The sequence below is a fragment of the Prionailurus viverrinus genome, chromosome F1 (assembly GCF_022837055.1).
Source record: "Prionailurus viverrinus isolate Anna chromosome F1, UM_Priviv_1.0, whole genome shotgun sequence".
NCBI classification, from domain to species: domain Eukaryota; kingdom Metazoa; phylum Chordata; class Mammalia; order Carnivora; family Felidae; genus Prionailurus; species Prionailurus viverrinus.
In genome coordinates, this window is record NC_062577.1 from 30,749,181 (window position 1) to 30,776,388 (window position 27,208).

The window sequence follows — 27,208 nt, forward strand, 5'->3', positions numbered from 1 at the left end:
TCATCTTACAGATTTATTGCTAAACCACCATGGAAAATAAAATAAATATGGCGAAGGAAAAATCCTAGTCTCTGTTTCTGACTCCTTCTGAGCTAAGGACCAGTGTTACCCTGGGGGTTCCTACATGCTGGCAGGCCTCATCCTTACTCCATAGTTGCCTCTCTTCACCGGCTGAACACGCTGCCACGGTAGAGCCAGGAGTGCAACGTCCAGTGTGCGAGCCCGCAGTTCCCTCTGCATCTGTCCTGCCCATGGAGCATGGAGTCTGGGCCATTTCCTCAGATGAGCTTTCTCAAGAAATTCTTAGCTGGCAGTTAGGAGCGTTAAACCTTCAGCGAAATCACACTTTCTTCTTGTTGAGCAGATTGAAAAGCCTCTGCATGTCTGCTCTTATGTGAAGTCAGGAAATTGAATTCCTCTAATTTGAGCTCCGGGAAGGTGGGGTTTTTGTCTATTTTGTACGTTGTAATAGCGCCAGCGCCTAGAATCGTGCCTGGCACACCTTTGTTCAGAGTGAATAATGCTCATGCCCTTCACACCCTGCTTAGAGATGACAAATCTTGGGCAGGACAGCACTTGTGCAGCCACTTCTAGGAATTCAGCGTCTCAAATTTAGCATTTAGGGAGATCAAAGTAAACCAACTCTGGAGCGCCACGCACAGGTGAGGTGTAAAACATGTCGCTTCCCACGGGATAGGCTTCGTTTGGAGGGGGGAAGCGCATTTCTCCAGACACAAATCAAAGGGTGTTTTTGCGTTGCGTGCCTTCCTAAGGCTTCTCAGCCTGAAGAACACACAGGCTGGGCACGACGCGAAGCCACGTGAGGGCAACGACAGGCTGCTAGTTTCACCAGGTCCCGCCTTCCTTCGTGCACTTCCGCCCCTCCCCGTTCCTACTCAGAGGGGCGGGCCGGCTTCTGTCTGGCCGGAAAGGGCCTGGCCTCAGGAGCCCAAACTTCCGGCACAGACTTGCCAGAGGTTCTAACGCGAGGCGCGCGAGGAGAATGGATGACGTCACGGAAAGCGGTGGGAGGGCTTGTGTTGGGCAAGCGCGGTAGGCCCGTTTCGCCGACTCGGAACCCAGAGCGTTGAAGGGGTTTTCCAGTATTGCGGCGGAACCCACGGTCCTCGCCGTGTCCCCGGCAGCCCGCACGAAACTGGAAGGCATTTCTGAGCCTGCGAACCTGCAGCGGAAGTGGAAGCAGAACGTACGTGTGTGAAAGAGACCTGCCTCATTTAACAAATCACTATAGTGTGCTCAGGACAGGGTGGGGGGGTTGGAGTTAGCCCATCTTCCGAGGGTGCGTCGACATCGGCCAGAAGGGAAAGGCGGGGACCACAAAAGTAAAACACAGCCCTCCTGCCGTTCTAACAGGTTTTATTTATTTACTTTTACGTCTCAGGGTGCAGTGGTTGTAAGTCCACATTCTTGTGTGTATTTAATCAGACCGCTGTTCCTAGTTATTGGCGGGAAGATCAGAGGAAGCTGGCAATGGAAACCTAGAATTTTGGAACCTAGAATTTTACCTCAGAAGGGCAATTTTAGATGAAATGCCCGGAATTTTGCCAAAGACAGCCCGGCCACTTCTCTGCCCCAAACTCCTTAAGGTTTGAATCCAAGAAAGTAGTTTACAACAGGTAAAATTTAGAAGAAATCAGAGAGAATATAAATCTAGCCATGAGGCCTGAAAGACACATGAAATTTGGGACTAAGGGAGAGTAAGGCAGCCTTAGAAATGAGTTACGATTGATGATCTCATCTTGTCTGGTCTGTATTAGCATTTCAAAGCAGAGGGAGGGACAAAAAGATCTTTGGAAGATGCTGTAAAATTTAGGGGAAGGCTGTTGGCAGGTTTCCTGATGTGTCACTGGCTGGTGTTAACAGTCCCTGCTACTGCTTTGTTTTTAGGCCCTTCCTCAAGTGACTGGAGCTTACAGATGCGGTCCAGGGCAGGGAACTGTGGCTAGGTAAGGAGGCCATGCTTGATGTTGCTTCCAGATCCCATGTCAACACCAAGTCCTCAGATGCTGGTGGCAGCTGCTCAGCAGACCCTGGGCATGGGAAAGAGACGGGGCCCACCCCGAGCCGTCTGCCTTCACCTAGCTGGAGAGGTGCTGGCCGTGGCCCGGGGACTGAAGCCAGCCCTGCTCTATGATTGCAGTTGTGCAGGGACATCAGAGCTCCAGAGCTATCTGGAGGAGTTGCAGGGCTTGGGCTTCCTGACCCAGGGACTTCACATCCTTGAGATTGGAGAAAACAGCCTGATTGTCAGTCCTGAGCATGTATGTCAGCGCTTGGAACAGGTACTGCTTGGTACCATAGCCTTTGTGGATGTTTCCAGCTCCCAACCTCACCCTTCTATTTGCTCCCTGGACCAACTTCAGCATTTGAAGGCCACAATGGTTGAGATCATCACACATTTGCAAGGGCTGCAGAGGGACTTATCCCTGGAAGTCTCCTGCAGCAGACTTCGTTCTTCAGACTGGAATCTCTGTACTGTGTTTGGGATCCTCCTGGGCTATCCTGTTCCATATACCTTTCATCTGAACCAGGGAGATGACAACTGCTTAGCCCTGACTCCACTACGGGTTTTCACTGCTCGGATCTCATGGCTGCTTGGTCAGTCCCCAGTCTTGCTCTATTCCTTTAGTGTCCCAGAGAGCTTGTTCCCAGCCCTGAGGGAGATTATAAACACTTGGGAGAAGGACCTTAGAACTCGATGTAGGAGGCAGAATGACTTTGCTGACTTGAGCATCTCCTCCGAGATAGTCACGTTGCCAGCTGTGGCTCTCTGACTTCAGCTCTTCTCTCATGTAGAAGATACTCAGTAGATGATCAGCTCCAGGTTAGGGATGGCATCTCAATGACCAATTCTGAGCCTCTTGAGAAAATTAGGGAAAAATTCTGCGAACAGTTGTCCTCATCTCAGTGGGCATGGGAACAGGTGGTAGTGGTGTTGGTTGTACATAGTTGCCATTTCTATAGTAGGGAGTCCTCGTGACTTAACTGAGATGTCTGTTCATTTTTCACTGGATAGGAGATAGAAGAAAGATTGTGGAGACAGGCGGTGGAAGTCAAGTAGTCTGTTCTTGTGTGGTGGTTGTAAATATACCTGCCCCAGTGGGCAGTGTCTGCCAGAAAGTAGAGGACTAGGTAAGTTTTACTGCATGTTTATATACCACCAACTGAATCGGACTAGGGAGAGTAGACCAGGATTCTCTAATGTCTTATGATTGTGTTGTGATGTGTCTGTCATTCAGGGGTAAACTAAGAGTTCAGAGGAACAGAAACTTGTTAGGTGAAGTTTATTTTACAGTAGGTTAAAAAAAATAATAAAGTCAGAAATCTCTGTGGGAAAACCCACACTCTAAAGTATGTAAACATTCTGAGTTTTTTGAGTTTCTTGCTTCGGATTTTCACCCAGGCAGCTGTCCGAAGTGATTCAGATCATCAGGCTGTCCTTGTTGGCCAGGAACACTGCCAGTGCTATAGCAATCATTACCATCAGCATCGAGAGCCATTGGCCACATTGCCTCTGTGAGGAGGGAAGGGGAGAAAGAGAAAGAGGCCATGGGTTGTTTGGAGAAGATACAGACAAAAATAATCTTCCTTCTTCCCATTCCAGCCCCGTGGGAAACCTTGGGTCAGTAGAGGAGAAAAAGCTTTTTATATCGTTATTTCTCTCACTTGCTCACTTCCTTTGGGATAAGACCACTTTATTGCTGGTTACTGGTCCCTAAGCCCAGGATCACTGGCCTAGGGAACCATACCCAGCAAGGGCCAGATACTTAAATACTGGTTAGAGTAATCAAGGATGGAAAATAACTTAGCAACACTATATTATTCTCTATTCATATTCCTTAGTACTTTTGCTCTCCTTACTCTTTTTTTTTTTCTTCTCTCCTTACTCTTGCCACTAGCTCATAATAGGCTAAAAGAACACCATTTAATACTTTAGCTAATAGTAGGCCTCTTCCTTTAGGCTCAAGAGTTCCATGAAAATTAGGCTTGGTTGCATGAGCAAGTGTTTCCCGACAGTTGTTATACTCAAGTATATAAACCAAGCTGAATGGAATGGGCTGGCCCAACGTTGGCACGGGTTGATGAATGATCTGCAAGATTTGACTAAAGGAGGACCTGTCCCACCATCATCCAGGGCGATATGGGAGGATAGACCCTCTTACTCTGGGAAGCGGCCGTGGGCTCTGGTTCAGCTCTTCTCGACAGTGCTGCAGCTTACGCAGGCAGGAGAGATACTCGTCACTGAGGTTGTCTAACTCCAGATGCAGTTCTCTGCACTGGGGGGAGAATACCACCAACATCATCACTACCAGTTCCTTCTGGGATAGAGCTCAGGTCGGGGAGAGGGCCCTATGTGAGTTACCCCTTCATTCATGTGGAATTTTTACCACCATCCTCCCTTCCCAGCCTTTACTCAGAGATTTCAGTTTATCTTCTGGCTGCCTTACTTAGTTTGCCTGGAACGTGTTCATTTAAATGATTGATTATAATGCATATGATAATACCATATATTATACATGTTAGTGCTTTCATGTGATTGTGTATGTGCAAGTGCTTTGTAAATGCGGACACCAAAAAATGAAGTTCTTATAGCACAAAAGACCTGGGAATGATCTTAGTACTGGTGAAGAAGCATTTTCAACAGGACCTAGTTGAGTTGCATGTGAATACTCTGGGAATATGTAGGTTTCTAAGTATGTAGATGGAAAGAGTTTGTTACTTAAAAGACACTATATAAAGTTTTAAGATAACTCTATGTAGGACAAAGTTTGAGGAGTTAATATGTTTATTAAGTGTGTTTTAGTTTAGGCTGACTTTATAAAAGGTAACTATTTAACAAAACCTTGCATAATGGTTGGTATAAATGAAGAAGGAAAAAGATGGACAAGTTAGCCTGAAAGCAAAGTGAATACCTGCTGGCATCCAATCACAATTTAAACTTTGAAATCTCTGCTCCCTGGCTGCCTCCCAGCAGTTTTCCCTACCATTGTGGTATGAGCCCCTCACTACCTTGAGGTCACGTTCTCACCTCCTTTTCCTTGGCCTGGAGCTGCAAAGTCTTCTTTTGCAGCTGGTCTCTGAAATCCCGTTCTTTCTCCTTCCCTGTACCCTCAGGTTCCACTTCCTTATGGGAGGGCTTTGGACTCCACACAGGCAAAGCCTGATCTAAAAAAGCAGCCAGATTCTCAGTGATAGTGCGGTCCACGCCTCTGAGGAAGGGCCCTATCACTGAGAGAAGTCTGGAGTGAGGGGAAGGGAGGGGAGAGAACAAGAGAGGTCCTGTCCCTGACTAGACTGCATGGAGTAGAATTTTCTGACTTTCTCCCATTGGGACTCTGCTCAGCCTTGACACAGCTGGAATTTGAGCTGCGTGAGGGCAAGGTTGGCCTCTTACTTTTCTTTGTATCCCCAGTCCCGTTTAATGGCAGATATTTCTAGAGAATACTTACTAGTCCAATTTCTTTTGTTGTACTTCTGGTAGGTTTGCTGGATGCTTCAATAGAACTAACCCCTTTCCCCTTCTGTCCTTATTTCAAAGTCAATGAGAATGGCTGTCATATCATAGAATTCACCTTCATGTGGTTAAAAGTGGTTTCTGAGCCACGCAGAAGTCTTAGCGTTGGTGAAGAGGGCACTGAACTAGGAGTCAGAAATTCTGGATTGTTGTCTTAGCTGCGTCCTTAATTTTTATGACCATAGATTTTCATTTTCTTGCTTGTGCTATGTGGGTATAATACTTTCTGCCTTATATTTTACGTGGTGATTGTGATGAGAAAACAAAAGACCACTTGGAGTGCACACATTGAGGAACTTTTGTCCCCCACCCTCAGATACATGATGCATTCTTCTCAGGGAGTTAAGGCAGCAGACTCTTGAGGGCTAAGAGTGAGGTGACTGTTGCATGCAGCATGGTGTGGAGGTGTGGACTTGGGATGTGATTTGGAAAGTCAAATGTAAAAATTGACATTAAATCCTGAGTTCAAAATCAGTTTATTGAAATGTTCAACACAGACATGTTTTCAGAGAGAGTAGAAATTCTTTTCACAGTTTATGTACCTCTCAGGATAGGAGGCTAACTAGTTAAAGTGTTCTCAAAGCCAATGATCAGTCCTTAAAAAGCTCTGCTAGATTCCTGACCTCACAGACTCCTAGAACTGCATGGGACTCCAAGAGGTCATGTAGTCCATTCCTCTGCCTCTAGGCAGGCAAGGAAAGACCAGTATCTTAGAATTTGTGGAAGTAAATTTGCTGACCTTTCTTTGTTAAGAGTTTCTCCTGTTCTTGAAGCTGTAAGGATTGATTCTGAAGCAGACCTGTGGGAAGACACAAGGAACTTGTCTGTATATTGACTGTAAACAATGTTTTCAGAACTTTGCTACAAACCTTAATTATTCAAGATGTTCCTATATGTTATTGGCTGAATTGTGCTCCCCCAAATTCATAAGGGGAGAGTCCTAACTCTTAGTACCTCAGAATGTGACCTTATTTGGAGACAGGTTCTTTACAGAGATAATCAAGAATTTTAGGACATCAGAGTGGGCCCTAATCTCTTATGACTGGTGTCCTTGTAAGAAGGGGACATTTCAACAGACATCCATAGATAGAAGACATATGAAGAAACATAGGGTGAAGAAGGCCATCTACAAGCCAGGGAAAGTGGCCTGGAACAGATCTATCCTCAAAGCCCTCAGAAGGAACCAGCCCTGGCAACACCTTGACCTTGGACCTCTAGCCTCCAGAACAAAATAAATTTCTGTTTTTTAAGTCACACAGTGTGTGGTATTTTGTTGTGAATACTGTCCTTATGTCTCTTTCTTCAATGTCTTTACCTTTAAGTCTCTGCTTAAATGTTACCTTAGAAGACTTTCCCAGATGACCCTGTATGAAATAGCAACTGTTTTCCCTTTAAGCTGCTTTATTTTTCTCCCTAGCAGTTATTACTGCCTGACACATACTTACTTGTTCGTAGAAGCTCCATACTTTATTATAGAGCTTAGAGTGTAAGCTTCATTAGGGAAGGAGCTGTGTCAGTTCTCTTCAGCACTGTGTCCTCAGTGTGTATGTCTAAAGTGCCTGGTGCTTAGTAGGGACTCAGTAGATATGTACTGAATAAATAAAGGCATGGTGTTGAAGTGATTCCTGGTCCATTCCGCTCCTGCCCTGTAGGCGTTCGGCATCTACTGCTGGTTGCCTTTCTCTGTTAATACTAATTACACAAAACATCTCTGTTGGGGTAGCAGAGGTTAAGGCGGTGGGCAGCCAGCAGAGCTATTAACTGAATCAGGTTCTCTAGCTTTTCAGCAATGGCCTACTTTTCTTCTGAAAAGTCCTTTTTCCTCTTTGGCCCCAACAGGTAGTTTTGAAATGGACTGAGGCATATGTAGTGTGAGCTGATTTTCTGAACCATTCCTAGTGACAGAAGTCTATATGACATACTCATGTACATAATAAGTTACAATATGTCAAATAACTGGCTTAGAAAACCCATTTTTTAAAATCAAAATTGAGGGAAATGGCAATTCTGGGGGAAATTCAGGTGGTTGTCATTGGCATGGAAGGAGAAAAGTAGAGAAGAAAAGACCAGGCTAATACTAACTTGCGAAGAGCTATGTAAATGACCTCTCACTTCCCAAGAAGGTCTGAAAATGCACAAAGGTAAAGGACATGTCCAAGACCGGGCCCCAAAGCCCTTTGTGCGGCAGGAGCCCCAGGAGCACCAAAGAGCCAGCTGTGCTGCTTGAGGATCTGGAAAGGGAACTTACTCTGCAGCTGCTGTACTTTGGCCACCAGGGCGAGTTTCTCCTCCTCTGACCTCTTCAGTTGATCTGGAAATGAAATAATGCAAACCGAAATAGACGAAACTAAGACTTCATGAACCTGACACCCGAGAATGGGACCTAGTAGTAGGCCTCTGATGTGTGTCAAGTGGAAATTGCTCTTTCTTCTACTTGTCCTAGTTCTGAGATGGGTAAACCAGATCCCAAGTGCCTTGGACTTCATCAGCATCGACAACGTCAGGTTGAATTAAGAGTTGTAGTTGCACACGATTTGGTCCTCTCAGCTGACACAGAGGCTGTGATGGGAAACCTTCACGGCGCCTTGTGTTTCAACTGACCTTTCCCTTTTGAATTAGAAATGCAGCCTTGGCACGTGTGACTGAAGTAGGAGTGCTGCAACGTGGCTCGGGGGATGGGCCGGAAAAGCAGGCTGATAACTACAAGATCCGCTAGCGCGGCGAGATTCATTTTCAGTCTTGGATGATTAAAACAGCCTTGCCTGTCCCTCCGGGTCAAATGAAATCACAAAGCCAACCAAAGACTGAAGCCGCCTTCTCTGCCCAGCTTCCTTTCTTGGGCTTATTTGGGCTCACTGAGCCAGAGGCTTCTGGGGAGAAGGGTACCTTGTAGGTGCTGCGTATCCGAGCTGCACAGGTCTCTGTCCCCCTGCAGGTGTTCAATCTTGGCCTGCAGTTCCTGGTGCTCAGTCTCCAGAAGTCTCAGAGCCTGGTTCATCTGTAAGTCTCTACTGTCTGCTCCCTGTAAGAAGGAGGAGGGGCCGACACAGAAGCCGGTCAGTGCTGGGGTGGAGGATGGGAACAGATTCCATGGAAGAGGAAAACTAGAATTTTAGAGATAGGAGGTTAGGAAAATGGGAAAATTGGGATTTTTAGTTCTTCCTTTGCTATGGTCCTCACATTTAAACGATGCATTAGACTTTACTATTCAAAGGGACTCATTTGAGTAATACCCAAATTGAAGAACACCCATCACTTTTCTAGGTGTCTTCACATTGTCTTTACTTCTCATTCTAACACTGTCAACTTTTTTTTTCTGTGGTAGGGTCATTTTTCTCAAAGAATTAAGGTTAAAAAGAAAAAAACCTTCATGGGGAGCCTGGATGGCTCAGTTGGTTAAGCGTCCAACTTTGGCTCTGGTCATGATCTCACGGTTCACGAGTTTGAGCCCTGTGTCAGACTCTGCTGACAGTGCAGAGCCTGGAGCCTGCTTCAGACTCTAGATCTCCCTCTCTCTCTGCCCCTTCCCTGCTCGTGCTCTCTCTCTCTCTCTCTCTCAAAAATAAGTAAACATTAAAAAAAAAAAAAAACCTTTAAAAAAGAAAAAGATCTTCATCAGAGTTGCCTTGTAGGTGACAGGAGGAAGAAACAACAAATGTGGAGATGTGGCTGTAGTGCACTGACCAGCTGGGTTCACACCTTCAGTAAGACTAACGTGACCTGTCTTATTAGTTTGGCTACTCAGGTTTCTGCTTCAGTAAAATTATAAAGGCAAATTATAAAAAATTATTTTAAGTTTATTTATTTATTTTGAGAGAGAGCACAAGCAGGGGAGGGGCAGAGAGAGGGAGAGAAGAATCCCAAGCAGGCTCTGCACCATCAGTGCAGAGCCTGATGCAGGGCTCGAACTCACGAACTGTGAGATCATGACCTGGGCAGAGATCAAGAGTCGGCTTAACCGACTGCACCACCCAGGTACCCCATAAAGGTAAATTTTTTTTTTCAACGTTTATTTATTTTTGGGACAGAGAGAGACAGAGCATGAACGGGGGAGGGGCAGAGAGAGAGGGAGACACAGAATCGGAAACAGTCTCCAGGCTCTGAGCCATCAGCCCAGAGCCTGACGCGGGGCTCGAACTCACGGACCGCGAGATCGTGACCTGGCTGAAGTCGGACGCTTAACCGACTGCGCCACCCAGGCGCCCCTATAAAGGTAAATTTTTGATGTGGGTCTTCAAAATTTCATACCAAGTAAGTAAAATCTAAAAACAAACAAACAAACAAAAAACCGCTAATATTTACGGAGGCTGGTATATGCCAGGCATGGCACTAAGTGCTTTGTATGGATTACCTGACTCGATCCTCCCAAAATCCCAACAAGCAATGGAGGTACTATTATTAGCCTCCTTTTGGAGGTGAGGAAGCTGAGGCTCAGGAGATGAGTTAAAAGTTTACAAGGTAACACAGGCTGGAAATGATGGAACCCTTGAGAATGCCAAGGGTCTCCTGTAATTGTTTAAAAATTACATTGGCAGGATGTTAGTTAATACTCAAACTGTAAGTAAGTTAGTGACCTTTGTTCTGAACTGGATGCTGTGCTGGGATGGGATGCAGAGAGTGGGCTGACAGTAGGCTGATGAATATTCCAGTCCAGCCCTTTGCATTTGGTTGGTGTCATTCAGTGAACACTTGGTTCATTTGCATCAGCAGTGCAGACATCCTTGCTGAGCTCACAATTAGATTTCAGGGCCCCAGCAGTGAGTCAGGTCCAAAGTGGCCAATGAGTGAGGAACTGAAAGCCAGATGCTCTCAGTTGCCTTTGGAACCCCCTGTCTCACTAGCAGCTTCTCTCCTCACTGCTGTCACTGCCCCCATAAACCCTGCCTTTTCTCCCCACGTCCCAACCCCAGGGCCTGCTACCTGCAGTTTGGACTGAAGCACATGGAGTTGGCTCTCCAGCTCTCTGTGCTGGGTCCCCAGGCTCTTCCAGTCTTCCTTCAGAGCTTCGTACTGGCTCCTCCACTCTTCACACTTCTGCTCAGCCAGAGCCAGGGACCGCTGGCGGGTGGGGGGTCAGACAAGAGGAGCAAGGGGAGGGTGCCTTGGGGGTTCCAGGGAGTTCTGCAGGTGTCTCCCAGGCTGCCCAGAGGCTCCCCCCTTCCCCCCCACCCCGGGGTCCCAGCCTCAAGATTACACAGCACGCCCACACCTGCGCGCTCTGCAGTTGCTGCTCTGCGCTCATTTTCTCCTCCAGCACTTTCTGCAGCGACTCCTTGGCTTTCTGCTCGTAGCTGTTTTTCTGGTCTTCCATCTCCAATAACACCTTTTTCATTCCCCAAGGGGAGTATTTCTGTAAATTTGATGCAATTCAACAAAACATATTGAGCTTCTGTGTGCTGAACCCTGAGATGGGATAGAGAGATGAAAAGAATTGGGTCCTTGCCCCCAGAGCAGAGATACCAGTAATCTGATGGACCTTCTTCCAGGCTGGAGGGGAGCAGGGAGAGGGTCCCAGGTGATGAGGGAGGTAAGCAGGGATAACAAACAGTGTCCTGGCATGGTGAGCATCCCCTCGGCCTTCCAGGGGTGTTTCAAATTCAACATTTCCAAGGCAAAATCATCTTTCTCAACCTCCTTTCTCCTGGGTTCCTTATCTCAGTGACCAACATCATCACCTGCTCAGTCTCCCAGGCCTGAGACCTGGGAGTCATCCTTGATTTCTCTCACTTTCTCCCAGTAATCAGTTGTTCCTTGAGCTTTGTCAAATCAAACTCTTTAACAGCTCATATCTGTCTCTGTCTCTTCTCTGTACTTCCTGTCACCTCCTTAGTTGCGACTCTATGGGTCAATGCACTATTTTCTCCATCTTCAACCTTGTAGCTGATCGTGTCACTCCCTGTTTAAATCTCTCAGTGACTAAGGATCAGGTCCAAATTCCTTGGCATGGCTCCCACATGTAGCTCAGACTTTGATTCTATGCTGCTTCTACCCAAGCTGAATTGCTTGCAGATCCCCCAACCACTGTGCTTTTGGGCCTCTGCCTTTGTCCATATAGCTTATGCCTAGAGGTCCTTACCTACCCTTTTCACCTGGTTAACCTCTACTCATGCTCAAGGTTCAGTTCAAGAATCATGTAAGGTCTGATAAATCTTGACCAATCACCCCTATCCCCCAACTCATTATGAGTTAGGTAGCTTTTCTTTGGGTTCACGTAGTATCCCTTGTATGTCTCTATCTTCCCACACTATTGATTCATTTTTCTCCCTCATGGGATTGTAAACACCTTCAGGTTAGAGAGCAAGCTTTTTTTTTTTTTTAATGCTTCTTTATTATTATAATTTTAAGTGTTTAAATTATTTTTGAGAGAGAGAAAGAGAGAGAGAGCGAGCAAGAGCACAAGTGGGGGTGGGGCAGAGAGAGAGGGAGACTCAGAATTTGAAGTAGGCTCCAGGCTCTGAGCTGTTAGCACAGCTCGAGCTCATGAAATGTGAGATCATGACCTGAGCTGAAGTGGGATGCTTAACCTACTGAGCCACCCAGGCGCCCCACCCCCCCTTTTCAAATGTTTGTAGTTTCAGAGATCTGAACAATCCCCAGCACTCTCAATGTTTTTAAATTAATACATTTTCATTAAAAAAAAAATTGGCTTCAGGATTTAAGAAAAGAGCAACTTTACAAATTCACTTAGGGTCTTGCCCTCCCCATCCCTTTCATCTTTTTGCCCTGTGATTCTGGGGAAGGCAGGAAGCTTTTACTGTCAATTCTGGGTTACCCCACTGTGTAAACAGCAGTCCAGATCATGCAAATTTAGGGATCCATACGAAATCATTTCCATTTAGTTTTGGGACCATCTGAAAATTTGGATTTAAATATGAGTGGGTCTTATGTTCTTGGAATTTCCATTAGAAGCCAGATCCAGGAGCCACTGGCTGAAGTCATACATGGGTATGTCCCAGTTAGTGGACTTAACCATGCTGGCCAGCTTTACCCGCTCCCCCACCCCTCACCCCTGCTGAAAACCAAGAGACTGGCATTCTGGATTATATGTTGGTATTTTATGAGCTGGGTTGACATTATTTAGTTCATAAGAGTCTGACAAAACAGGCCATACTGAAAAAATAAAAGTTGTGGGTCAGCAAACCTGGTTATAAACTCTGTTCCCCCACAAGACCCCAACCGTCCATCGTATCTCCCCAACGCCACATGCTTCACCTCATTCTCTTATCTGACCCCTCACCACTTGTCATTTCTATCTCTTGTAATCCCAGATCAGGTCAATGCAGAGTTTAGTGAAGATGGGTAACAATGCCATAGAAAAGCCAAGAGTCATAGCCTTTTACTTTCTCCCAGGGATTGCTACTAGACAAAAGTTGCCCGTGGAATGGAAACCATTTTGTAAGGCTTTATTATAATATCCAACACTTCTGTTCAAAGATTGGGACCTGTGAAGGTCTATCTGGGTGGTGTGAATCTTTACCTCTCCTTACAGTTCCAGGTATTCCTAAGGTTTCCCTGGAGCTGGCAAAGTACTTGATTTGGGGATTCCTTCTCAGGGTACAAAGGGAAGGACACTAGGAAAAAGGGAGAAGAGGGTAGATTGGGGACCAAAATGAAAATGGCAAAGCCAGAACTGGGTGAGTAGGAATGGGTACATTCATCTTTGTTGGGTGTCCTTTCTAGAGCATAGGATTGAGGTTCAAGCATTCTCCTTTAATTCTAGATTCCTGGGCTGGAAGTGTCCTCCAGAATGCTTACCTGGGTACAGGTGTACAGCTGGTTTTCTAAAGATCTCAGTTTGCACTTCAATTTGTCTTCATTAAGCTGGCCCTGGAGCAAATGGGATGACTTAATTAGTCTGGGCCAAAATAGAGCATGCAGAGTTTTCTTCTGTTTTCCCAGCTTACTGCCTAGAACATGGTCTGTGCTCAAGCAATGTTTGTGGAACTGAACTCTTTCAGGAGGTAGGGAGGAGGAAGGATGTCAAAGGATGTTTAGGTAGAAGAGGATCTTTTCTTCTGTCTCTGGAATAGGAGAAGGAGGAATCGGACTGGCCCCAAGTCTTCTCTGTATCTTGAGGTCCTCTATCCAATGATAATAGTTCACTTGAAGGAAATCTTCTAAGCTCTTCTTTTCTTTCCTCATTACCTCTCTCTCCTGTCTGTCTAGGCACTTCTGTATTCCTCACCCCCTCAGTTGTGTACAGGATCTTTACTTCTAAAATATAGGCCAGTAAGACCAAAAGGGTCTCCACATTCCCTTCCTTACCTCCATCATGAGCTGAATTGTGTCCCCCTTTGCTCTCCCCACCCCCAGATTTATACATTAACATCCTAACTCTCAGCGCCTCAGAATGTGACTGTATTTGGAGATAGGATCTTTAAAGAGATAATGAATTTAAAATGAGGTTGTTAGGGTGGGCCCTAATCCACTATGACTGGTATCCTCATAAGAAGAGAACAGAGCACTATGTGAAGAAGACACAGGAGAAGACCGTCATCTGCAAGCCAAGGATAGAGGCCTCAGGAGAAACCAACCCTGTCAATACCTTGATTTTAGACTTCTAGCTTCCAGAATTGTGAGAAAATAAATTTCTTTTGGTTAAGCCATACAGACTGTGGTATTTTGTTATAGCAGCCCTAACAAACTAATGGCTCCCCTCCTTGCCTCCTTCCTTCCCCTAATACACACACACACACACACACACACACACACACACACACACACACACTGGACTCAAGATGAGAAATTGTTTAAGAAAGCAGGACATGGAGGAGAGAGATCAAGTGAGGCAGGGTATGTGTATGTGGGGGGTGGTGGTGGTGATTAAAGGGCTTCCCAGAAAGTCACACATAAGTAGGGTCAGTTGCATGACATTTTGGACATTCCAAGAGGGATGCTAATCTCAAGGATGGGAGTGGGGAAAGGCAGGCAGGAAGAGCCTTATCTGTTTCTCAATTTTTCAGTATTTTAGCTGAGTAGCTAACAACCTCCTTGCTGCTTTGTTCTTTCCCCCACCTGTAGTTGTCTCTTTTTACCACGGTGGGGTTTTGTTCTTCCAGGCCTGAGTCTGACCTAAGTTTGTGAGAGGATCAGGAGAGAGGAGGGTGTGGGTCTCTAGCAATAACCAGTTTTCATATCCTTTTTCTGGCTTTTTTTTCCCAGTAGGCTTTGCTGGACACTTGGGAGGTCTAGAAATTACATTTCTCTTCTGGCCTGAGATGCCATGGCCCTTCTCAGGTGGCTTGGGTGTTTGGAACCCTCATAACATTTCCCGTCTGTAATGGCCTGGGTGCAGAGGAGGGGACTCTGTTTTGAGGTCTGTTCCCTTCTGAGTTTCAGGGCACCTGGGGAGGGCGCAGGAAGTGGTATCTCACAGCTCCTGTTTTGATCTTGTTTGGCTGATTCTTCTAACCCTGGGAGCCAGGGGGCGCCCCCACCCTTTCTGCTTCCTGTATTACTCAGCTGGGCCTTGCAAAAGCAAAAGGCTTTGCCAAAAATAATTTTTCAAAGTGTCTCCTGCTATTAATGTTTTTCATAATGTCTCGTGTGAGAGCTGAGAGTCTAGGATTTGGCATCTACAGAAACCACAGGGCTTTGGGACAGATAAAAGAGATGGACAAAGACTTCCATTGTTCTGGGCTTTGGAGTAACTGGTAAAAGGGCTGCATTCCCCTGAGTGTCCTGTTCATTGTCAGTCCGCAGGTCCTGAAATCAACTCCTTCTGCACCCCCATTTCCTGGTTCAGATCTCTGCATTTTCCTGTGCCTAAACTCTTGTCACGGCAGAATGTAATCAAGCCCACCGAGTTTAAGGTTTATCTTGCTGTAGTTTGGGAAGGAAACGAACAAGCCCAAAACATTACATCCTTACATTTCCCCCCATATACTCCCATTTTTGGGTAACTCCTCTCTCCTTCCTTACTGTGGTTTTAATTCAATGTTTTGCCTCTTCCAACTGTTTTTGTATTTTAGCCGTACCCCAGATTACTTTTCCATTCACAATGCAATAAAAGACAATTCAGGATAGCCCCTTCAGTGGGGATGAAGGGCCACCCAAGTCTGGGGATTGAAAAAAATCTCTTGTCCACAGCTCCACCTTCCCAGACTCCCTGAGGCAGGGAAGAAAGTTGTAGCCAAGTTGTTGCAAATGGGGCATGTAGTTTCCTGGTCTGAGCCCCAGCTACCCCGACTGAAACCCAGTGGTACAGTATGTGGGAAGAAGCACCCTTTACGGGCCTACTGTGGACCTTTTTTTGGCAGTCGCCCCCCTGCCAGGAGCCCAGGGCTCAGAGAGCACGGGACCCCCAATTGGAAAAGGGAGCAAGGTGGAGGCTGTACACACCTGGTGCTGGTCCGAGGGCTTCAGCTCCTGCTTCTGCTTGGCTTTCCCCGGCCTCTGATCTGTTCTCCAGAAACACTACCGCCACACCGCAGAAGCGCCAACCCACAGCTCATCTGTGCTCTAGCAGAGGTTGCTTAGGGCTTGCAGCCAATCCCCCGCTGTGCTGTCATCTCAAGATCTCGTTTCCACTTTGCAGAACTTAGAACCCAACTGTGCCCCACTCTTGTTTTGGTATTGCCCAATACTGAGAGCCTGCTTTCTCGACTGCCCGAACCATCTCCCCTCTGAAGGTTGGACCTAGCTCAGGAGTATCAGCAGTGCCCCAGGCCCCACCACATCCAGTAGGCCCAGACTTAGCTTGGAGGTAGAGGCAATGGAGGGAGCTCCTCCTTGGGGTTCTCGCAGGGTTTGCCGTGGGCTGCCCTGCATGTGAAACTGGGAGATTCAAATCATGGAGGCCAAATGGAAAAAATAAAAGGTCTGAACTGGGTTGAATGTCAAAATCCCCGTTTGGGTCACATTCTTCCAGTTGGTTTTCCCAAATACCACAGTCTGGGGCTGCTCTTTCATCCAGGCTGAGGTCTCCATGGCAGGGGTAGAGGGCTGGATGATTTTGTTTTGAGGGAAGCAAGAGCCCTTAACTGACAAATCTGACTATTTTTGTAAAAAACAGGAAGCTGGGGTGCCGGTGGGGAGGAGGAAGAAAAGAAGCGTGGGTATGCAGAGGGGTGGGAAGAAGGGAGGGAGAAAACCACAACCAAAGGAGCTTCTGCTCGCCTGCCCTGCCCAGCGTGGAGTGAAACTGCCCGCAGAGGTGCCCTGAGAAGTGTGTTCTGTCCTCACTGAGCTCCAATGACTCAGGCTCTGACTGCACCTCAGTGCCTAGGACGTCACCAGAGATTTCGTCACTTCCACACCCACCTGGAGCCCAGGTCCTCACTGTTGTCAGAGACCATTTCAAAGCACAGATCGGATCATTCATTCTCAGCTCAGTTCCGCAACTATTTCAGCCTGTGTGCTGCCGAAGAGAGCACAACTCCACAGCCCCTGACTGAGCTGCTTGTGAAGATGGGCGGAATCTTGCTAAGTGTAGGACTTTCAACCCAGATGCAGCGCCCTCCCAGTGCTACCTGCTGACCGCCTGGAGCAGCGTTTCTCACATGAGTAGCATGTGTTCTCACGGACCTGTGACACATATGCTTTTCCTTTAGGAAGGAGTCTCTGTGTTATTTACGTTTGACATACCCCATCAGTGGAAAAAGTTTAAGCTTCATAATTCCAGAGTCTTCGGAACTCCTCTGACATGATCCCTTCATTTCAGCCAAACTCAGCTGCACCCAATTGCTTGTTACACAGAGGCCTTATAATCATTCCGATTGCTTTGCCTTAAATCCCCTTTCCTTTCTGCTTTTTCTTCCCCATCATCATTCCTACGTCTGCAACTGGTAGACTATGCATCCTTCCAGGCTCAGCTAAAATGGTCCTTTTCCTTTGGATCCTACCCTGTTCCACCTCAGGCAGAAAAATTGCCTCCTTCTCCTTCCTCTGTGTCACTTTGTAGAAACCTCTGTTATGGCTTTTCCACACTGTATTCGTGTTGTTTACTACCCATCTCTTTCTTCCTGGCTGATACACGAGCTCCTCAAGAGCAAGAACCCTACTTTTTGTCCCTGGAGCACAGGGCTCAGCACATAGTTGAAACTTAATCAAATGTCTGTTGAATAAATGAGATGATCTCAAATTAGTTCAGCACCGGAAACCACCTGGCATGCACAGCTGTCTGTCTCAGGCTTCTGCTCTGCTGATGCAAACGACCTTCCTTAACCACCAGGAGCCCCAAAACACAGACACTTAAATCCTGGTACAATGATACATGAGGAAGGAGGACCCAGCTTAGAAAGCTTCTTTTACATCACTGTAAACTTCTCAGTTTTGTTGTACACTGTCCCATCCCATCTTTCTGTCTAAATAGCAAACCATCTATGCTGTAGGGTTAGATGTCCACGGAGGCTTGTGAGTGTGTACATTCTCTTTGTACTTGGTGCCTTATGCCCCAGTGGCATAGCTCCCTGAACATAATATAGTCTAGAGGGTTTCCATGTGGTGTCTGAGGACCCCTGGGAATCCCTAAGACCTTTTCACTGGTTCTACGAGGGCTTCCCTTTTCCAGCTACATATCTGTATGAGGCTGGATTTTCCTTTTCTACGCTTCAATGAAAACAATGTATTGCAACAGATGGAATGCAGAAGAAAATATGTGAATCTAGCTGTCTTCTGTTCAGACTTTAAAAGGATTTGCAAAAGTATAAAACAATGCTATTTCTCTTACTATTTTTTCAAAAAATGTACTTATCTTTCATAAAAATATGTAATTTAGATTCACACGCAATGGGTTTACTATTTTTATTTTAAAATTTATACATATTTTGAGATTCCTATTTTCATTTCTAATATAGTAAATCTCAATATGGTAAATAGAAACAGTTCTTTGGGGTTTTCAATAAACTTTTTAAAGAGTATAAAGCAATCTTGAGGTTGAGACCCATATCGTGCCTCTGGGTCTTTCCTGTGCTGTATTTCCATCCCAGAATATAGTTCCCACTTCCACATTTGTCTGGAAAATACTTATGTAACTATAAATATTCCCTGGTTCTCCTATTCTCTGGATTCATTCCTTCCTTCTTGTGTGCTATTATATCCTGAAAAACATTTATTTCTGGTATCTCTGCATTGTTTAGGCATCTGTCTCCCTGACAAAACCACAAGCTCTCTAAAAGCAGGAACCCTGACTAATTAATCTTTTATTTCCAGTGCTCAGTACAGAAAACACGGTCTATGAATATTTGTTGAACAAATGGACTAAAATAAGGAGGTCTGAATTTTAGTTTCAGTTCTGCCTGTAACTAGCGATGTGACTTTGGGCAAGTCACTTGACCTCTCTGACACTCAGTTTCCTCGTTGGTAAAATGAGAAAACTTAGACTATGTGATATCTAAGGTCCTATCTCACTTTGACATTGATGTCTAAGCTGAATCGTGGGTGCGTGATAGCTTGGCATTAATATTGGTGTGAATCCCATATAAACATAGTTGACATTTACCACAGTTAGTAATAGCAACTGTATTGGGATCTTCCTCCTTTTATTCCAACATATTAAAAAATTGGAATTCTTTCCAATTTTGGTTCTGGGTCTTCCCTGGGTATGGAGCAGCATCACCCCAGCTAATGACCGTGGATTTAGCTGAGCTCTCCCATATATGTAACATCTTTGCCCTTTAGGCCTCAGCAACCCCCCCAACCCCCCCACCTTGCCTCTTCAGTAGTGAGAAAACCCCTTGTCTTGCTGGGGTGATGTGGAAAGAAGAATGAGATGGGCACCCATAGAAGCCCATGAGTTTTGTTCAAACAAAGATTTCATTCCCTTACCTTCCAAGAGCTGTCAGAGGCCCTTATCAGCGTGGACAGTAGGTCTTGGAGAATCACCATTTTCTGTTTTAGAACCAGTTCCCTTTGGAGGGCCTCCTGGGGGGAAAAAATGCAAGAAGATAAGATTAACCTGGAGGAAGAAGGAGTAGATGGGTGGAGGAACTGAAGAGAGAGTTCACATGTTACTTACTTTGAGGTACTCAGAAAGCTGGATGATTTCCTAGAGAGAAAGAAAAAGGGTATTCAAGAAGACTCTAGGGGTGCCTGAGCCCCACCTCAGATTCTACACTGACAGTGTGGCGCCTGCTTGGGGTTCTCTCTCTCTCCCTCTCTCTCTGCCCCTCCCCCACTCATGCTTTCTCTCTCTCTCTCTCTCTCTCTCTCTCTCTCTCTCTCTCTCAAAATAAATAAACTTAAAAAAAAAGAGGGGTGTCTGGGTGGCTCAGTCAGTTAAGTGTCCAACTCTTGATCTTGGCTCAGGTCATGATCTCTCGGTTCATGGGATTGTGCTCTCATTGAGCTCTATCCTGATAGCATGGAGCCTGCTTGGGATTCTCTTTCTCTGACCCTTTCCTGATTGTGCTCTCCCTCTCTCTCAAAATAAACAAATAAGCTTTAAAAAAAAATTAAAAAAAAAAAAAAAGAAGGAAGACTCTAGGTTCCCTGAAATCCTGGAACATGGAACCAGAGCCAGGACTGGTTCGTGTCAAGTAAATTTCTTCCTTGGCTCAGAGTCCCTCCAGGCCCCTGTCCCTTTGCTTATCCAGGAAGAAGGTGTCCCTCCATCCCAGCTGTATTTACCATAGAATTCCAGAATGTCAGAACTTGGAAGAGCTGAGATATCATCTGAGTCAACCCCTTCAAAGTGAGGATTTTCTTACCTTATCTAGAACTGCAACTCCATAACTGGGAAGAGAAGAAATAGAATAAAATGACAATGGATCAAAGAAAAAAAAGCACATCAGGAGGCAGTGGGTCGATTCCTTCTCTGATCTCTTCTGAAGAGCCAGTAGGGTAGGGAAGGTCTTTCTCTCAGTTAAGGTGGGCATGGAAGTTCATCATGCTCCTTCTCCACACACTGGGTGAGGGTTCAAGCAGAGCTTATCAGAGTGGAATGGATGGGATGTAAGGAAGCTGGGGTCACATGGAAGTACTCACTTGGTTTGCTGACTGGCATCATTCTTAATTGTTGGCTGGGCTTCTTCTGCCTTTGTCTGAGTGCCTGAGCAATGGAGGATAAGGTGATTCAGAACCCATGGAGGAGGAAGTGGGAAGGGAGAGGCCTCTCCACTGCCAGCAAGCTGAGCCTGCTGTGGCAAGGTTTTCTGCAGGCTCCAGTGAGGGAGGGAGGCTCAGCTCTTACCACGGTGGTGTGTGGGTGGCTTCTTGATGGGAGAGTCCTGTGGTGAAAGGCCCCCAGCCTGGGAGGAGAGGTGAGCCAGATCCCTCTGGGTGCTTGAGGAAGGGTGACGCTGGGTTGGAAAGGCATCAGAGCTGGTTCCTGACACCTGGAAAGCAAGTAAGGGATGCTGAAAGCCTAGAGCTTCTTACAGCGTGATTCTCCAGAAGATTGCAGAAAGATGAACCAGTGATCAAGTTTCAGATCCAGAAAGTCAAAGTAGCCCATTCCAACCTTCAAAACTACAAAGTTGTCCCTGCTCCTGCCCTCTCTTGTCCTGGTTGGTGGGTATGGTTCTCCACAGACCAGGCAAATGGGGAGCTGGGCTTGTCTCTACTTACTTTCTCTAGAATCCCTGATCTACCTTGTTTGGTTTTAGCCATTTACACTGCCAGTATGGTGATGTGGAAAGAGGACTGGTCTTAGAGTGAGGGGGTCTGGGTTAGATCCTGCCTTTTCTACTAGGTCTTGGTCTCCTGTTTGTGTATGAGTGTGTGTAATGTGGGTGATCTCCCAGGCCCTTTCCATATTGGAGAGGTGGCTTCCATCCTCTCAGTAGTAGCTGGAATACCACTGAGGTTTTGTGTGAAGAGACGTTAGAGCAAGGAGGTATGGGGAAGAGTGTGGTAGTAGCCATCACAATCTAGTCTGCTCTTTTTTTTCTTTTTAAGTATATTTATTTATTTTTGAGAGAGAGAAAGCATGAGCGGGGGAGGGGCAGAGAGAGAGGGAGAGAGAGAGAATCCCAAGCAGGCTCTGCACCGTCAGTGTGGAGCCTGATTCGGGGCTTGATCTCATGAACCATGAGACCATGACCTGAGCTGAAGTCGGACACTTAACTGACTAAGCTACCCAGATGCCCCTCTAGTCTGCTCTTTTTGTATTTTCTTTATGCAAACACAAAAATTCTAGGATTGTAACAGAACACTAAAAGGCTAAGAAATGCCTATAGTATCCAACCATGCAGACTGACTCAATCTCAGTAAAACCTTAAACAACCGATAGGCATAGGTAAAGTTTTTTAGTTAAATGTGTTTTCGTTCTTTTTCTCCTTAAAAAAAATTTTTTTAAACAAAAAGCTTTCAGAAACCTCTTGCCTTAGAAAGTACACAGTTGGTTTTATTTTACAATTGGGCTCAAGGATCATTTTTGTGAACAGCACCTCCTATTGTGGCTAACAGATCCACTGGTTAAGAAGCCCTGAATGAACTTCTACTCGGTACGGAACCAGGCCAGGCACTTCCAGGGAATATGATGGACTCATCCCTGTTGTCAACATGCTCAGAACATGGATAGGAAGACACAGATGGTTTGCTGGCTGAGATCATCTCGGCACACCCTGATTTTTGCCAGCACTGCTCCTTCCCAGGCCAGAATGATGGGTGCTCTAAGTATTATTACACAATCTTAGAGGATTTATAACCTCATAAGGACCGCAGAGAGCAGAGGTGGCCTGGAGAAGCCAGAGAAAGCTTACTGGACCACGCAAGACCTTTACTGAGTGAATTTAGTACAAATGGAATGGTCCAAGTGAAAGAGAAAATGTAGGTGGGTGCAACAGGAGGGGTGTGTGTGTGTGTGTGTGTGTGTGTGTGTTTCTGAGAGGGGGCATCAAGAAGATGGGCCTGTGTCCCTGGCATACAGTAAGCATATACAGTATATATTTGTGGAATGCTGGATGAATGAATGCTGTAAAAGATATGTATAGATTGCCTAAATTTGAACTGATAACTAGGAATTAGCAATGGACTTACTTTCTAAATTATTTTTTCTTCCCTAAAAGGCAAATGCAAAACAAAAAAATACCTAAGCAAACAAAGACCCAAACAATAAAAGTCTCCGAATGAGTAAGTGGCTAAGGGGGACTGCTATATGATTAGGGAAGAAGGAACTTAATTTCAATCGCTTTTTAGTGACCTTGAGCCCACCCACGTGCCTGCCACCATCCAGAGCAGTGTGTCCCTTGACATGACCCACCTGCTGCCGGGGGGAGGAGGAGATCCTGCTGGCCCAAGACAAGGACTCCTTGAGGTCAGTTGGCTGGCCTGGCCTCCTCGAGGGACCGTGCTCCTTGGCCCTGGGGCTCTGTGTCTTGCCTTTCTCCTCCACCTGCAGGTTCCTCCTCCTGAAGAACTCCTGTTGTCGTGCTCTCTGGAGCTGCTCTCTCTGCCGGGTCCTCAGCGCCTTCCCCACCTGGCGGCAAGTGGTCACATTGGGGCGGCAACGGCGGCTTTCACGGGTCTCTTGCCGGCGCTCACACTTGGCCTCATAGCTCTCGGCCCACCGGGCCAAGCCAGGGGAAGGCCTGGGGTCCAGGCTGATCATGATGACCTCCTGAGCACCTGTTGTGCTTGGCTTCCAGTTCCTGGAATAGCTGCCTGGGTCTGCCAAATGCCAAGAGGGAGGAGAAGGGGAGGGGTCAGGAGATGGGCAGAAAAAATTACTATCTCCCAGGACCAGGGGGCAGAAATAGCACAGCATCCCATGCATGTAGGTTGAAAACTGAGGAGGTGATGGTGTCGAACTGGGAATCAGGACTCCCGGGTTCAGTCTCCATACTAATTATGGAGCTTTCCATACTGCTTCCCTCTGGCCTATGTTTCTCCCTCTGCAAAGTGGAAAGATCTCTCTGGCTTCCACTTCTTCCTTGACCTTCCTTGATCTCACCCTGCCTCTAAGTCAGGAATAATTGATAAAATTGTCATGTGTGTATAGCCTTTTGGATAGCAGCTAGGGATGTGTTCATTTTCCAGAGACTTCTAGAGAACCAGGTAAATTGGCTCCTTGTTCTTCAATCTAAAAGAAAATAATCTTTACTGTTCTCTTGGCCCAAGTTGTTGCTAAATAGGTGAGTGACTCTTCTCAAGGCCTGGAGGGATAACCAGACCCCCCCCCCCCCCCGCCCCGCCCCGCAAGGTGTGGCCAGTCCTGTGACCAGCACCCACTGCTATCTTTTTGGCCCTTAATGACTGGCTTCTGAGCCTGGTCCTGGGCATGGTTGAGGAGGGAAAGCTCACCCTAATTTCTCCAGTCATAAAGTACTGACATTGGTCCACTGACATCCACTTCTGGCCCAGGACTGGGCTCTGACCCTCAGGAGCAGATCAACTCAAACCAGTATCAGCTGAGTACCTGCCCTCTGTCCAGTGTTGACTGAAACCCATTTCAGAGCTTCCAGCTCAATAGCCCTCCAAGCTGAAGGTTCCATGTTTTAGAATCTCCTCTCTGTTAGGGCTAAGTATGCCGCCAGGTCAGCTCTCCTTGGCCCAAACAGAGATTGTGCCATCAAAACTAGCAACTACACAAATTACACCTCAATGAGGCTATTACAAACAAAAATGAAACAAAGGCAAACAGTGTCAACAAGTCCGCAGGGAACCAGGCTTGGTGAAGAAGCCACACTTGTTGCCCCTTTACATGGTCCTACCTGCTATTCACAGAACCCCCAACTCTAACTCCTTCTTCCTTCTCTGTGCCCTTTTCTCTCTTTCCTACCCTCCCTCACCTACCTTCTTCAAATTAGTTTATTTTCCTAGAATCCTCTCTGGTAACTTGGCTGAGTTGGGACTGGACTTGGCTGAGCTGGTCCTGAGAGCTGGAAATTCTGCGCCCTGCCTCCACTGATCGCTGGAGTCAGCCCAGTGGTTGATGAAGGAAGAGGGACTCCTTCTGCAGCTTCTCCTCTGTGTCCTGCAGCTTCACTACCCACAACCCGAGAACCCAGTTCCTGGAGAGGTCAGAGACGGCATCTCAGCTTCATCGACCAGCAGGCAGTTACCAGCTCTGGCCCCTTGATTTTATTTATAGGCCAAACAGACTCAACAGGTAGCAGACTCTCTGTCCTTTTATTGGAACTTTCCTGCCCATCTGGCTCAGTCCAGAATTCTCTGCAGGATCCTTGCTCTCTCCAGGATCATACCAGTTGTTCCCTGGGGTCATTCATGGGTGGGGCGGTCTCACTCCAGGAGAGTGGTCTTACAAGGTCAAACCTGGCATGCTGTCAAATGCCTGACTCTCCAGGCTTGGAGGGGCATCCTCCCGCTGTGGGCAGTTGCAGACCCTAGGCAGGACTGTGAGGCTGTCAGTGCTTGTTCTCTCGTCCCACCCCTGGGTGGCTTTTCTCTTTAGGCTTTTCTTCTCGTTCCTACTCTGTAGGTGTTCCCTGACTTCCCACCTGCTTCCTCTGTTATCTAAAACCTTAGAACAGTATCCAAAAGGCTCACTCATTTTAAGTTATACATGACTGAATGGATTATGTACAGGTGAACTCCATGTCCAGAATCTATGCCTGTGGTATAGGAAGGTATTCTGCCTTTGATGGGGGAGGCAGAGAACCCTGGCTCTGGACTCAGGCCGTGTGGATTCATATCCTGGCTCTGTCACCCACTACCCCTGTGCTTTTGGACAAACTATTACACATCTCTAAGTCTTAGTCTTTTCATTTATAAAACGGGGCCACAGCCTCCCTTGTAAGGTGATAAGAATTAAAGAGAAAATGCACATCAAGCATTTGGCACATAACGCACAATAAATGTTAGCTTTTTACAATACTAAAGTGGGATGATTATTACCCCTTTCTTGCTGATCTTAGCTATTAAAGACTCAGTGCTGTAAGACCAACGCCTCCGGCTAGACTAGCACTGCAGGACCAAGAGAATGCCTCATCCTTCCGTCTCCCACCCTCTTCTCTTTGAAGGAGTGCTGTTTACCACATGGAGGGGATGCTGGCCTCGGGTTGAAATCATATTTACTGCTCTGGTTCCTCTGACCTCTGCGTGTGGGCTACAAGGCAAAAGGGCTTCTCTGTGGTCTGGACACAAGTGCCATCGCAATTAGGCCCAGCAGAAAGGCAAAGAAGAGGCGGGGTAAAGAATCGGTGTCCAGCGTGCCTGCATCCCTCCATTAAAACGTGGGCCGCTAGGTCCCCTCCCTGTAATCCACAGGCTTTGTAGAGGAGGCAAAGCCTATGATTATGGAGAATCCTCCCACCTTCCTGCCATGAGGAGGAAAGGGCTGCGGGGGAGGAGATGGAGCCTGAGGTAAGGTCTTCCCCCGGACTCTGCCAGGCTGTCCACACCAGTGGGCCACTTCGCTTAAAAATACGGCTGCCTCACTCTGCTTCCTGAGGGGCAGACGCTGGGATCCGTTACTCCAGCAGGGAGTTGCAGTAGAAATGGCTCCTTAGAGAAGGGAGCATTCCCAGACCCCCAGGCCCTTACACCCGGGAGGATTAGGTGCGCACAGCTGAATGGAATCATATCCAGCTTTCTGGGATGTTTTGACTATTCTGATTTGCTTAAACACAAGAAGCCACGTGGGACGGCTGACTGACAGGGATAGGCTGTAGAAGAAAAGGGAACTGGTCCCTGTGTGGTTCAAAGAAAGGTCACTGGGCCACTGCCCAGGCTTTCTGGCATCTGTGGGGTGTCCCTTGGCAGTATGACAGGTCCCATTGGAGCTTGGGGAGGAGGTGGTATGGCTGAGGGCATCCTGCCTCAGGGAGAGGTCAGGGTGGTGCCTTCACCTGACAGGGGTTTGTTGCTGCCTTTCCAAGTCTCTGCTCCTACTTCCTGCTTGTGTGTGCAATGAATGGCTTCCTGCCCGGGTCTGACCGCCCTAGTGCAGAGATCCTAATGCGAGGTGAGAAGGCAAGGGCCTGCACCTACGTGCTCTAATGGCAGCTTGTTGTCTAGGGGGGGACTCCTGCTTTGAAGGGAATTGTAAAAGTTCATTTAATTCATGCCCATCACTGGGCAGCCTGGACCCTAAGTCATTTGACTCACTCCTAATCTAATCTAATGGATGGAGCAGAGGAGCGACAAAAGCCGTACCCTTGTAGTGTGGCTTGTGCCCTCGGGAGCCAGTGCAGGATGCTTTCTTGCTTACCCAACCCCCCCAACACTCTTCAACTAATCCATCTGCTTCTGCGTCTCCCCCTTCAGCCGAGGGAAGCTTCAATGACAGATCACCTTCTTCCCCACCCCAGAGTTGGAGGTCCCCAACCTGGACACAAAAGCATCCTCCTTCTCAGTTACCTTGGGTCCCAGGCTCCAAACCAAGCAGCTCAGGAAAGCATTCCAGCTGCTGGGCAGATCTTGGCTGTGGTCTCAGATGGGGCAAGGCAGCAGCTGGGTCAAGTGCAAGCTGTCAGTCCATGGCCCTGGGCCCCCTTAGCATTTTCCTTCTTCGTACTGTCTTTCTTTCTGCACAGCAGCCTTGCTGAAACAGGAAACAGACAAAGCCACAATGCTTGCTCACCCCAGTTCCTCTCTCTTGCTCTCTGGCACAATCTGAGTGGGCCCCTGAGCCCTTGAGGCCTCTGGGGCTGGGCACAGGAGCTCCTCCCATCTTTGGGCACCCCTGCCACCCTTTTTCTTGCTAGTGGGTCAGTGTGAGCTCTCAGTTGGTTTCAAATCAAGATCCCTTTCTAGAAGTAGACAAGGATGGGACTCTGGGTCACATGCAAACCTTGCAGTTTCGATGAGGGGGAAGATGCCTTTTTGGCC

At 47.1% G+C, this 27,208-nt stretch overlaps 2 protein-coding genes across 3 annotated transcripts; one reads left to right on the forward strand and one right to left on the reverse strand.

The window, feature by feature from the left end:
- Nucleotides 1–1,010: 1,010 nt before the first annotated feature.
- CF1H1orf74 (chromosome F1 C1orf74 homolog) lies at nt 1,011–6,790 on the forward strand. The gene is made up of 2 exons (XM_047840383.1): nt 1,011–1,207; nt 1,909–6,790. The coding sequence occupies exon 2, from the start codon at nt 1,986–1,988 to the stop codon at nt 2,793–2,795; it is 810 nt and encodes a 269-aa protein (XP_047696339.1). The 5' UTR covers nt 1,011–1,207; nt 1,909–1,985; the 3' UTR covers nt 2,796–6,790.
- On the reverse strand, nt 3,289–26,996 carry TRAF3IP3 (TRAF3 interacting protein 3). Of its 2 annotated transcripts, XM_047840375.1 has the most exons (16): nt 26,738–26,995; nt 22,680–23,086; nt 20,667–20,811; nt 20,462–20,525; nt 20,185–20,209; nt 19,494–19,523; nt 19,304–19,399; nt 13,292–13,363; nt 10,746–10,886; nt 10,457–10,594; nt 8,423–8,558; nt 7,785–7,847; nt 6,276–6,335; nt 5,051–5,187; nt 4,185–4,298; nt 3,289–3,535 (listed from the first exon to the last, which is right to left on the reverse strand). In XM_047840375.1, the coding sequence occupies exons 2-16, from the start codon at nt 23,025–23,027 to the stop codon at nt 3,443–3,445; spliced, it is 1,662 nt and encodes a 553-aa protein (XP_047696331.1). In that variant the 5' UTR covers nt 23,028–23,086; nt 26,738–26,995; the 3' UTR covers nt 3,289–3,442. The 2 variants fall into 2 exon arrangements, 1 of the variants encoding a protein (XP_047696331.1); XR_007148115.1 differs by lacking the exon at nt 5,051–5,187 and having other exon boundaries at nt 26,738–26,996.
- Nucleotides 26,997–27,208: the final 212 nt, after the last annotated feature.